Raw genomic sequence first — 13,454 nt, forward strand, 5'->3', positions numbered from 1 at the left:
AGCTTGGTCGGGAAGCTGGACTGGGGGAAGGCCAGTTTCAATCAGAAAGGACCTGGAGAGAGTAGATTGGGAGCAGCTGCCTGTGGAGAAGCAAAATCCAACAAGTGTGAACCTTTCCAACAAAAGACAGCGACACTTCAGGGCCAACAGCTTCCTGTAAGGGTGAAGCATAAGCAGGGCGGGATCAGGGAATCCTGGATGACCAGGGACATGGAGGAGGTGATGAAGGAAGAGAGGGAAGCACATGGCAGGTGTGGGAGACGGAGAACGGGAGAAACCATTCACAGGTGCAGAGAGGGGAAGATAGGACTTGTCCCTCTCCGTCCCTCCGTCCTGTCCCTCCCTCCGCCCTCTCCCTCCCTCCTCCCTCTCCCTCCCTCCGTCCTGTCCTTCCCTCCACCTTCTCTGCCACATAAAACTAATATGTTTCTCCCTTTCCCGGTTCTTGTCTCCAGCCTGAAACATTAACTCTGATTCTCTCTGCACAGCCGCTGCCTGACATGCTGAGTGATTCCAGCATTTCCTGCTTTGGTCTCAGATTTCCAGCATCTGCAGTGTTTCTGGTTTCCATCCTCAGCTTCCCTCTCCGACCAGTGACAAAATCCCCCAAATAAATGCTGGAAACGTTCCTCCAATTCTAAACTGGGCTCCACCTCCCCACCCCCCCGCTCATTCCCCGCCCATCCCGCTCAATCCCTGTGGATGGACAGGTGGATCTGGTCCAGGATAGTGTGCATTCAGTGTGTGCCATCGAAACACTGTGGGCACATGTCGTGTGTTAGTGAACTGCCCCACAGGTGTAGGTGATGTTGTAATGCAGGGAATACAGTGATCAACTTGTGCACAGTGAGCCCCATGTGATGCAGACAGAGAGATCACGTGTTTTAATGATGTTGACTGGACATCAGCACAGTGAGAGACACCCCCGTCCCTCACAACACGGCTACAGTCTCTGGTTACACACACAAGAGACTGCAGACCCTGTAACAACAGATCACTTGCTGGAAGAACTCAGTGGGTCAGGCAGCATCTGTGGAGGGGAGGGGGTGGGCGAGGTTTCGGCTCAGGAGCCTGCATTGGGACAGGTAGTGCAGAGGGGAGATATCCAGTACAGAGAAGTGAGAGGGGGTGGTGTACAGGGGCGGGTTGGTGACAGGTGGGGACAGACCTGAGGGGGATGGTGAGCAAGTGTAACCGTGTGGGAGGGGATGTCTGGGTAACGAGAGGGAAGGGAGGGAGGGAGGGAGGGAGGGAGGGAGAGCCTGTTTGGACTGGTGGAAGAGGGAAAGGAACACCGGGGGAGTGGGTGACCTGGATTTGGAAAATTCAGTGTTCAGTGAAACAGACTGTTTAATTTCGCTCCCGTCCCTCTCCGGCAGTGCAGCACTGGCTGGGCACTGCACTGGAAATCAGCCGCAACGTTACTCCTCAGGACCCTGGTGGGACTGGATCTGGAAGAGGAAGCAGTTGTGACCAATAAGGTGCACGGGGTGGGGTGGACGCAGCCCAGAGGGAAGCTGACAGCAGGTTCAGAGCGGGGAAGGCAGCACTGGATGTGGGAGTCAAGGGCTTTTCCCTCACCCCTGCCTCAAACCTCCTCATCCCCGATCCCTCCTCGCATCATGCCTCTCTCCCTTTTCCCTCTCCATCCCCTCCTCTCTCCCCTCCCCAGTACCACACCCACATCTGCCTCCACCCTCTGTGTACAACGCACCAAGTTTCACATGGACACCGGTGTTTCCCGGACTAAGTGTGGGGATTTTAGCGACGTTCCCAGCTCACTGACAGGGAGTCCCCAGTTTCGTTCCCTGCTCGGTCGCCAAATCTTGAGACACACGGACATAGTGCGGCACCAATTCCTCAACACTGGTTCTCGACAACGTGAGCCAGGCTGACTCTGGCTCAGGCCGCCCTCCTCCAGGGCTGTCAATGCTCAGGGGCAGCTGGGAGGTCCTGAGGCACACTGGCACAGCAAGTAGTGCTGCTGACTCGCAGCTCCAGTGACCAGGGTTCGATCCTGTCCTCTGGTGCTGTCGGTGTGGAATGTGAACCTTCTCTCCGGCGCCATGTGCCTTCCCCCAAGTGCTCCAGTTCATTCGCACATCCCAAAGTCCCCTGTGGAGGTGAACCTGGTGTAGGTGGGTCACAGGAGCATCATGGGGGGGGGGGTTTGTGAATGGGTGACATGGGTGTTCTGGGGGGAGGGGAAGGGTCACCCACCACGGGCAGGGCAGTGACGGGAAAACTCAGTCCAGTGTGTGTGTTGGGGACTCGGGACGTCCCAGAACATCCCCACAGCCCCCAAAAAGCCTGTGTCACTGGGGAACGTTGACCTACCTGTACAATACACAAGTTATTTGGTGGGTGACGGCTGCAGCTGATAAACAAAGAAACTGGAGCAGTTTTTCACCGTGATCTTGTGTTTCCAGTGGCAGGTGAAACTGTACCCAGTGAAGCAGATGGTCCTGGTCACCTTCTCCTCTCCCACACTGGGATGGGAACTTGGAATGAGGGTTACAAACACAATAAAATGTCCCCGGTCCCACGGGACAGCGGAAATGTGAATCGGGACCACTGGGAAGCAGCGGGTCGCAACCCAGGTTACGGTCCGGCCTCAGTCAGAGGGGAGCTGCTGCCCTCGCCCTGCCCACCCCACACTCCCCGCAGCAGCGCCTGGTCCCTGAGGACGGCTCCTGTTGGGGAGGTCCTGGGGGTCCGCGGGATTTAGACTGGAACACAGGCCCCGCCCCTGATGTGTACTGACAGGAGGTGAACCCCTGCCCCATTCAGCTGTGAACACAGACTAACCGGTTGTAATAAATTCACAGACAGTCAGAGCATCAAAAGCTCTGAAAATATTCCATAATTGTTAAAGTTAATGGAAGGATCAACAATACGGACGGTCACATTTTCAACAACGCATTTAAAGTTGATGCAAATATTTGCAACAAAAATCCGGATCATTTTCAATATTAAACACAAAACATTTGACCAGTTCACTCTGACCCCAGCACCTCTCAGCGGGTCTGGGTTCCTCTGAAGGGATCTGGGTGATCAGACTGACCCTCCCCAGAAATAACTGAGACCCACTGTTGTAGACTCTGACCCTACCGTTTAACCAGCCCGATTTCTCCCCCGCGCAGTGATTCACTGGAACGACAGTCTCGGGAATCTTCCATCCGCCGGAACTGAAACAACAATCAGAGAGTCAGCCCCTGAACTGAGGGAGTTTATTCACCCGGAGAAAGACCGGGAATTGGGCCCATTCTGTCCGCACCCTGTCCCTGGTCAAAATTCCCCCAATCCCGGGATTGCCCATGTTGTTCTCTCTCCCCTTCTACCTTCCCCTTTTCTCTCTCTCTACAATGTGGGATCCCCCCTTTCCCTGTTTTACTCCCCATGCATTTTAGTGACTGGTGATCCCGGTCTCCCTGCGTTTCCCCTTCACACACACCTTGTTCTCCAGTTCACATTCTCCAATTCCTCAAGAATTATCCCCGCACGCTACCTGTTAAATCTGTACCATCCCACCTCAACATGTCTATCGTCCATCCATCGGCCAGTGCACTCAGTATCGGAAAAATTTGTGCTCCTCCAGGGCTGATCTAGGACGGTGTGGGTTACACACGGATCACCGAGTGCGGAGTCTGCGGCTGAGGGACAGAATGATGTTCAGCGTTAAGGTGCATTTCAGCTCATGTCCCCCAGCCTCTTGTTCCCCCAACCAGCCTCACCCCACCTCCACCGTCACCAAGCCCGGAGCACCAATAATCTCCCATTGACTCTCTGACCGAGAACAACATGACCCAGATAAACACTGGACCCAGCCCCACCACTCTGAACTCAGCTTCACCACTCTCCCACCAGGTACTGGTCACCACAAAGACCACCTTTCGGCCCATCGACTGCATGCCTGTTTCCAGAGGAGCAATCCCACCCATCCCATTGCCCCTCTCCTTACATCGGTGTACCCCGACAGCTGATTCATTCCCTGACACCTGCCCACAAGCTCCCCTTTCACCTCTCCAGTGATGGAGGCAGATACAAGGACATCATTTCCAGTCAGTGAAGCATTGGATCCAGTCACCCTGGATCCCGCACATCTTCATCCCTTGGACCATGTTCAGGCCGTGGAGAATAGGTCTAATTTGGCATCGTGTTGGGTGCAGCCATTGAAGGGCCAGTTCCTGTGTTGCACTGTTCTATGTTCCAGATCCTGTACACAGACACCGACCGAGGTCAGGATGCAAGCCGGATCTCTGGGACTGTCAGCTCCATCACGCTACCCATTGGGCTGTGGGGCAGCCTGTAGGACTGGATGTTGGAAAGTTGGGTGTTTGTGTGAACAAATGAGAAGAAAGAAACCTCCCTCACCTCCGCAGGTGAGGACACGATGCAGGAATGAGTGTGCTGCACATTCCCACACGCTCACAGGAACTGACAATGAAAGCTGTGTCCACTCCATGGTGAAGAGATGAATTGCAAGAGCCCTGTCTGAATGGTACCAGTCAATTCCAGCCATTCCACAGCCCTTGTACCGAGTCACACACACGGAACTGGCCCACCGTTCACAGAGTCAGCGCTGAGCATCAAACACCTTCCACCAGTCCTACACTGTTCCGTTTCATTCTCCCCACATTCCCGTCAACTCCCCCCACAACCTAACCTCACCCACACACTGAGGACAACTTCCAGCCGACAATTAACCTCCCAACCCGCACGTCTTTGGGATGTGGGTGGAAACCGGAGAACCTGGGGGAAATCACATGGTTACAGGGAGAACGTACAAACTCCACACAGACAGCTCCAGAGGTCAGGTTTGAACCGGGTTCACTGGAGCTGCCTTCCATCCCTCCTCAAACTGTGTCCATGAGCACTGAGACCACCTTCCCCCGGCTCCTCTCTCAGACTGAACCAGCCCTTGGCAGCTCTGCTGCGCTCACTGATGTGCTTCCAGACACATCTCTGCCCCATTGTGACCTTCCCTCTGTAACGTCACCGACTCCGTCCCTGCCTCAGTCCCTCTCTCACTCACACCCTCAGCTGTGCTGAACTCACCTCTAGACTTGGTTAGCCGTCCCATTCCTTACCAGCCCCTATGTTCTCCACACACTCTGCTGCCTGTGTCTGCAACTGCCCCAAGTCCCCTTCGCCCACCGTCCCTGAGTCACTGTTCAACTTCCAAATACATCCACCCTTGTGTTCACATCCCAACAGAGTCTCACCGCTTCCTACCCCTGCAACCTCCTCCAGACTGATAACCCTCCTCTAATTCCAGCCTCCCAGAATGGGATCACACCACCTCCGGCCCTGACCTCTGCTCCCTCAGTGTTAAAGGCTGGATTCTCTGCCGAAACCTCTCCGTCTCTCCATCTCCCTCCCTCCCTGTTGCTGCTTTATCACCCCTGGCATCTGGCTAAGAGGTTAAACGCCTGTTGTAATCCCTGTGTCTGATTGATAATGTTCCAGTGGTCCCTTGTATTCTGTTACCCCAGTTCAACGCACTCAATCCACACGTTGTCAATGCCTCTCTGCACAGACAATAAATAAAGCCTACTTCCCCTCACTGTGCATGGCGTGTTGTTTACCCCTGCTGGAAATTACTCACCCAGAGAACCCAGGATCAGCAGCAGAACCCTCATTTCACCGGGTGACATCCTGGAATTAAAACCAGAGAGAACTGAGACCCTGGGGGCTCGGGGGAAGCTGTAAATTGGGACAGGAGCTGGGGAACAGAAGGGATGTCCATCCACAGTGGGAGAGGTACATCACTCCTTCACTGGGACCCCACACACGGGGGGGGGGATCTCCCTCCCTCCTTCACTGGGACACCACACACACGGGGGAGATCTCCCTCCTTCCCTCACTGGGACCCCACACACAGGGGGGAGATCTCCCTCCCTCCCTGACTGCGATCCCACACACAGGGGAGAGATCTCCCTCCCTCCTTCACTGGGACTCCAGAGATGGGGGGTGGGGTCTCCATCTCCCTTCACTGAATCAACACGGATTATTTCCATGGACCTTGCCCCCATGCGATGTACACACACCACACACTCTCTCTCTCAGACTCTCTCTCTCTCCCAGTCTCTAGCTCACACATCAGAGTCACAGGGCAATACAGCACGTATACAGGCCCTTCGGCCCAACCACTCCCTGCCGAGCATGGTGCCAGCCTAAACTAGTCCCAATTTCCTGCGTTGGGCCCATATCCCTCCAGGCCCCACCCCTCCACCGACCTATCCATGTGCTTCTTCAATGATCGTGTTGTACCTGCCTCACCCACTGCCTCTGGCAGCTCGTTCCATGCACTCACTACCCTCTGTGTTGAAAAGTGGCCCCTCAGGTCCCTTTTAAATCTTTCCCCCTCTTACCCTAAACCTGTGCCCCCAAGTGTTGGACTCCCCTACCCTGGGGAAAAGACTGTTACCATCCACCTTATCTATGCCTCTCATTATTTTAAACACCTCTATAAGGTCGCCCCTCATTCTCCTACGTAGAAGGAACAAGGGCCCAGCCTGGCAAACCTCTCCCTGTAACTCAGGCCCTCCAGTCCTGGCAACATCCTCGGAAATCTTTTCTACTCTCTTTCCAGTTTAATCACATTCTTCCTGCGCGCGCGCACACACACACACACACACACACACACACACACACACACACACACACACACACACACACACACACACACACACACACACACACACACAAGATGTCTGCTCACCCAGTCTCCAGACGAGGTGTCGATTTGTGAGACGGAGGGAGGTGGAACCACCTGAAACCTCCTCAGTCTCAGCGACGATCTGATGGGAGCGGTGCCAGGCTCGGCGACAGCTCACCAACTCCCTTCTGTGTCGGATTCTCGAGAGAACGACACGAGGGCTGGGCGGAGACACCGGGGATGATGTTTGTGGAAAACATGCAAGGTACGAAAACCGACATCTGTTGATGTGCAGTGAAGCGCCCAGTGTTGTGTGGCTGAGCTTCCTCCAACAAGCACGGCGTGGGTGATGGGTCTACATTGAACACAGGGCTGTGTGCACTGGAACAGAGAGGACACAGGAGTGAGAGAGGGAGTCGACACAGGATGAGCCAGTGGACAAGGACGTTGCAGGGACTGGAGGGACTGAGTTACAGGGAGAGAGCGAACAGGCTGGTACTATTCTCCTTGGAGCGAAGGAGGCTGAGGGGTGACCTCACAGAGGTTTATAAACTCAAGAGGGGCAGAGATAAGGTGGTCGGTCACGGTCTTTTGACCAGTGTTGGGGAGTCTAAAACTTGGGGGCCGATGTTTAAGGTGAGAGGGGAAAGATTTAAAGGGGACCTGAGGGGCAACGTTTTCACACAGAGGGCTGGGGAGATGGAACGAGCTGCCAGAGGAAGGGGCAGAGGCGGCTACAATGACACTTGGACAGGTTCACAGAGAGGAAAGTTTCAGAGGGAAATGGGACAAATGCAGGCCCAGGTCGGCACCTTGTTTGGCATGGAGCTGATGGGCCGAAGGGCCTGTGTCCGTGCTGTATAACTCTGGCAGCCCTGCCAGCTCAGTCTCGGGCCGTGGACTGTGCGCTGGGAGTGTGACGGACAAGGAAGGTGGAGATCATTTCGTTATTATCACACAGAAGCAGGATGTTCAGCCACACTGCTCCTTGCCCAGGGACTGGTCAGCTTTGCGTAGACAGAAGCGGAAGCGGGTTGTTCGGAAGGCAGATGGCCCGTTGGCATTCATTGCAGGGGTCGGAGTTCAGAAACAGGGAAGTATTGTACCAGTTGTACAGTGAGGCCACGTCTTGAATCTAATGTACACTTTGCTCCCCTATTTAAGAAAGGATATCCTGCCTGGACAGCCATTTGAATTCCAGTTCACATTCCCACACTGACACGTCTGTCCACGGCCTCCTCCACTGCCACGTTGAGGCTGGACACAGATTCGAGGAACAACACTTCACCAACCGCCCTGGCCGTCTCCAACCTGACGGCATGAACATCGAATTCTCTGAGTCCCGGTAACCACTCCCCTCTGTCCCATTTTTTCCCTTTCCCACTGGCCCCATCACCCCTTCTCTTTCCCCTCCCTTCCCTCTCCGTCTGCCCATCACCACACAGCCCTCCCTCCGGTTCCCCTCCCCAGCCGTTCAAAGCAGTCTCCCCACCCTGTGTGTGTGTCACTCCAGCTCCTCCCGCCCTATTCAACTGAGCCCATCCCAGTCCCTTCTGTTCCAGTCGCTCATGGTTTCACCCAACTCCCTCCGAATAAATGTTGTGGGGAAGTTTGGTGAAGTAAATCCATATGATGAACACACCCCCAACACCACACTGTGTCAGTGTTGGACACTGGGCTGTGAATAGAGGAATACACTGGGCAGTGAGGGTGAGAGAGGGAGCGTCCACAGCATAAATCCACCCCCCACCCACCACACTGTCAGTGACACCGGACCGTGTACACAGCAACTGTACTGGACAGAGAGGATTGGAAATAACTCCCACAGGATGATCCCTTCCTGTGTCAGGGCTGGATATCGGTCCTTGTGTCCCGGATTTGGAAAAGGCAGACGGCACCCGGCCTTTGGCAGCTGAAGGCACAGCTTCAAGAGATGGAGACATTAAATGTGTGGGTTATTGAGAAGATAGAATGAGAGGAACACAGAGCCCGGGGCACTGAGGTACCTGAGGGCACTGCAGAGACAGGGAGGGACATGACTGGGGAGGGGGAGAAAAAGCAGGATGACAGTTCTGTGACCGGATGAGCACAGAGGTCATGGGTGAACGATACGGTGCACATTGGGAAATAGAGACCATCATGTCTGTTCCCCCAAAATGCCACCCACACTCTCTGTCTGTTGGGCACTACAGTGACACAGCGGGTAGTGCTGCTGCCTCAACTCCAGCGACCCAGGTTCCACTGACCTGTGTCTGGAGCTTCCACCTTCTCTCAGCGACCGACCCGCTGGGGTTCCCCAGGGTGCTCTCTTCTCCTCCCGCATTCCAGAGACATGCGGAGTGAGAGGTGAATGGACCACAGAAATCATCTCCAGTTTCGGAGCAGGTGGGAGAATCTGGGGACAGTCGATGGGAATGTGGGGACCAGAACATGGGATCAGTGTATGATCAGTGTCAATGGGCGCTGGAAGGTCGGCACCCAGTCAGTGGGCCGAATGGCCTGTTTCTGTGCTGTGTGACTCTGTGCCTCTCTCTCTGTCTCTCTCTCCCTCCCTCAGCTCCACACTGTCTCTTCCTTCCTCTGTCTCTCCCTCCCCACTCCCTCCCAGTCCCACACTGTACTGATCCCTCTCGTTTCCATGTGTCCATCTGTGACCTGTCACCCAATGTTACCTGTGTCCCTGATGTGAGAAGTCGTTTGTTCTCGTTATGTGTGTTTCCTGTTACACACAGAGATTCAGAACAGGGCAAAATGAACCAGTGGTGTTTCTATCCGCACTGCAATGGGCACAGAGACAAGAGTGAGTCATTGAGAGCTTGCTGTGCAGAGACAGATGATTCAGCCACCCAAACTGCCATGAGAACTCTCTCTGTTCTTCTCCCCACCAACCCCTGCCCCATTCCAACAACCACTGTCATTTGGACAGATACGTCCCCGTGGCCTTGCAGAATATTCCCCAGGCTGCTCCGCCAAGCGAGGGAGGGGATTGGGGAATCGCTGGCTAGGACCTTTGATTCCCCATTGTCCAGGGGAATGGTACCCGAGGATTGGAGGGTGGTAAAAGTTGTCCCCTCATTCAAAAAAGTTAGTAGGAATAGTCCATGGAATTATAGACCAGTGAGCCTTACGTCTGTGGTGGGCAAGCTGTTAGAACGGATTCTTAGAGATAGGATCTATGGGCATTTAGAGAATCATGATCTCATTAGCGACAGGCAGCATGGCTTTGTGAAGGTCATTTCATGTCTCAGAAGCCTGATAGTGCTCATTGAGGAGGTGACCAGGTAGATTGATGAGGGTAGTGCCGTGGATGTGGTCCACATGGATTTTAGTAAGGCATTTGACAAGGTTCCACATGGTAGGCTTCTTCAGAAGGTCAGAGGGCATAGGATCCAGGGATGCTTGACCGTGTGGATTCAGAATTGGCTTGTCTGTAGAAAGCAGAGGGTTGTGTTGTAGGGAGTGCATTTAGATTGGAGGGCTGTGACTAGCGGTGCCCCACATGGAACAGTTCTGTGACCTCGACATTTCGTGATTTTTATTAATGACTTGGATGAGGGGGTAGAAGGGTGGGTTGGCAAGTTTGCAGATGAGACAAAGGTTGGTGGTGTTCTGGATAGTGTGGAGGATCGTAGAAGATTGCAGAGGGACATTGATAGGATGCAGAGCTGGGCTGAGAAGTAGCAGATGAAGTTCAATCCAGAGAAGTGTGAGGTGGTACACTTTGGAAGGACTAACTGCAAGGTGGAGTACACAGTTAATGACAAGATTCTGGGTATTGTGGAGGAGCAGAGGGATCTGGGGCTTCATATCCACAGATCCCTGAAAGTTGGCTCACAGGTGGATCGGTTAGTTAAGAAAGCCTATGAGATGTTCGCTTTCATAAGTCGTGGGATCGAGTTTAAGAGCCGCGAGGTAATGATGCAGCTGTACAAAACTCTGGTTAGACCACACTTAGAGTACTGTGTCCAGTTCTGGTCGCCTCATCATAGGAAGGATGTGGAAGCATTGGAAAGGGTGCAGAGGAGATTTACCAGGATGCTGCCTGTTTTAGAGAGTAGGCATTTTGAGGAGAGACTAAGAGAGCTCGGGGTTTACGCTTTGGAGAGAAGGAGGATGAGAGGAGACATGATAGAGGTGTACAAAATATTAGGAGGAACAGCTGGATGCCAGCGTCTCTTTCCCAGGGCACCAATGCTCAATACTAGAGGGCATGGATTTAAAGTAATGGGTGGAAAGTTCAAGGGAGATATCAGAGGTAAGGTTTTTACTCAGAGAGTGGTTGGGGCATGGAATGCGCTGCCTGGGGTGGTGGTGGAGGCTGATACATTGATAAAACTCCAGGGATTGTTAGATAAGCATACGGATAATTTAAAATAGAGGAATATGTGGGAGGAAGGGGTTAGATCATCTGAGGCGAGGTCGGCACAAAATCGTGGGCCGAAGGACGTGTATTTTGCTGAACTGTTCTATGATTCTATGATTTGGATCTGCTGCTCAATTTGCATCTGTGTTGTTTACCAAATGTTACCTGTGTCCCTGATGTGAAAGGTTCTTTGTTCTCGGTCTGTGCATTTCCTTTTGCAAACTAGGTGTCAGAACAGGACAGAATTAACCCTCGGAGTTCTTCTATTTGAACTGCAGTGGCCGCAGAAATCAGAGTGAATTATTTTCCCTTTCTCCCCTTTCCCAGCAACACCTCTTCCCTCCCACCCAATCTTGTATCGTTTCGTTTCCTTACATTGCTCAACACATATATCCAGTCTGTGCTTTGTGTGTCTGAATGAAAAATCCTTTATTCTTGGTACGTGAGCTGCCTCGAGCAAACACCCTCAGGGATGGTCCGGGATTGATCAGAGGACTTCACTGAGAAAAAGAGTGAGAAAGATTCAGCACACAATCGGCCAATTCCGGCCCACATCTCAGTCAGACTGTGGGACACTCCCCTGTCTCCTCCAGTCACCCCTCCTGCACTCATCAGCACCTGTCAGGGTGGTAAAGTGAGAGTGTGAGAGGGGCCGTCCACAGGATAAATCCCTCTCCACCCATACATCTCTCCTCACAACTCAACCCCTCCAGTCCAGACCACAACGTCGTGAAACTTTCCTGCAACCTCTCCAGCTCAATCACCCTTTCCTTTAGTGTAGTGACCAGAACTGTGCACAATACTCGAAATGTGGACTAACTGACCTCTCTACAACTGTAACATGACGTCCTAGCTCCTGTACTCAGTGCCAAGCACCTTCACCACCCTGTCGACCTGAGCTGCCACTTTGCAGGAACAGTGGATTTGTACCCCGAGCTCTCTCTGTTGACCGTAGAACAGCATCGTGGTCGGCACCGACCATCTGGACCAGAAGGGCCCATTTCTCTGCTGTACCATTCAACGAAATTTTCTCTCCTTCGATCAGGCCCTCAGACTCCTCCACTCCGCGGAAAACAACCGCAGCCGATCCAGTCCTTCCTTGTGGGCATAACGTTTCAAGCCAGGCCACGACCTGGTGAACCTTCTCTGTTGCCTCTCCAGCACTCCCACACCCTTCCTGTAGTGTGGTGACCAGAACCACACACAATTCCCCAGCTGTGCTGTGGACCAACCACTGTTTATGAAGTGGGAACATGATATCCCAGCTCTTACATTCCACGCCACGGCTGATGAAGGCAAACTCCCCGTGTGCCTTCTGCACCACCCTGTCGACCTGTGCTGCCACCTGCGGGAATTTATGGACCGATCCCAAGGTCCTTCTGTTCACCAACACTCCCTCGGGCCCTGCCATTTACTGTATGTGTCCTGCCCTCGTTTGCCCTCCCACAACACATCACCTTCCGCGTGTTAGGATGAAATTCCATCGACCATCGCTCCGCCCCACTTTCCAGCTGATCTCCATGCTGCTGTATCCTTAGACAGGTCTCCTCGCTACCTACAACACCACCAATTGTCAGGTCATCTGCAAACCGATCAAACCTTCTACATTCACGTCAAAGTCATTCATAGATGACACAAACATCATGGTCCCAGACCCGGTCGCTGCGGTACAGCACTGGTCACAGTCTTCCAATTTCAAAACCACCGATCCATCATCATCCTCTGGCTCCCATCACCAATCCAGCTTTGGATCCAGTAGGCCAGGCGACCTTGGACTCCAAGGACTCGAACCTTTAGCACCGGCCCACCGTGTGGCAGCTTGTCAAAAGCCTTACTGAAGTCCATATGGACACCACCCACTGCACTGCCCTCATCAATGTGCTCAGTTAACTCTGTGAACAGTTCTGTCACATCAGTGAGACAGGAATTCCCACAAAAACCATGCTGACCATCTCCAATCAGTCTCTACCTTTCCCAGTGCGATAGACCCTGTCCCTTTGAATATTTTCCAGTACTTTCCCCACCACCGATGGAAGATTCAATGACCTTGTTTATCCCTGCTGCCCTTCTTGAACAAAGGAACAAGATCTGCAATCTCCCCGTCATCTGGCACCTCACCTGAGGCTGCTGAAGATGCAAAAATCTCCGTAAGGATACCAGAAAGTTCGGCCTTCGTCTCATCGAGCAGCTGGGCACACATCTCATCCGCCCTGGGGATTGATCCACATTTGTGCACAAGAGATCTCTCAACTGTTCCTCCTTGGTGCCGACATGCTGCAGAATGTCCCCATCGCTCTCCCTGAACTCCCCATCGACCACGTCCTTCTCCTGGGTGAATACAGATGGGAATTCTTCATTGAGCACCTGGCCCCACGCACAGCATGTCCCTTTGGTCCCTCAGGGGTCTACACTTTCCCGTGCTTCCCCACT

The 13,454-nt window shown here is 53.4% G+C and overlaps 1 protein-coding gene across 1 annotated transcript in view; it reads right to left on the bottom strand.

Annotated features, from left to right (window-relative positions):
* LOC127577128 (uromodulin-like) overlaps positions 1 to 13,178 on the bottom strand; it is a 62,204-nt gene extending 49,026 nt beyond the window's left edge. The window contains exons 1-2 of the mRNA XM_052028032.1: positions 13,071 to 13,178; positions 5,609 to 5,658 (exon numbers count right to left, since the gene is read on the bottom strand). Of these exons, the coding sequence (XP_051883992.1) occupies positions 5,609 to 5,657 (49 nt within the window). The 5' untranslated portion in view covers position 5,658; positions 13,071 to 13,178. The remainder of the gene's footprint in view (positions 1 to 5,608; positions 5,659 to 13,070) is intronic.
* Between the last annotated feature and the right edge of the window lie 276 nt (positions 13,179 to 13,454).

Source organism: Pristis pectinata, chromosome 13 (assembly GCF_009764475.1).
Source record: "Pristis pectinata isolate sPriPec2 chromosome 13, sPriPec2.1.pri, whole genome shotgun sequence".
Lineage (NCBI taxonomy): Eukaryota > Metazoa > Chordata > Chondrichthyes > Rhinopristiformes > Pristidae > Pristis > Pristis pectinata.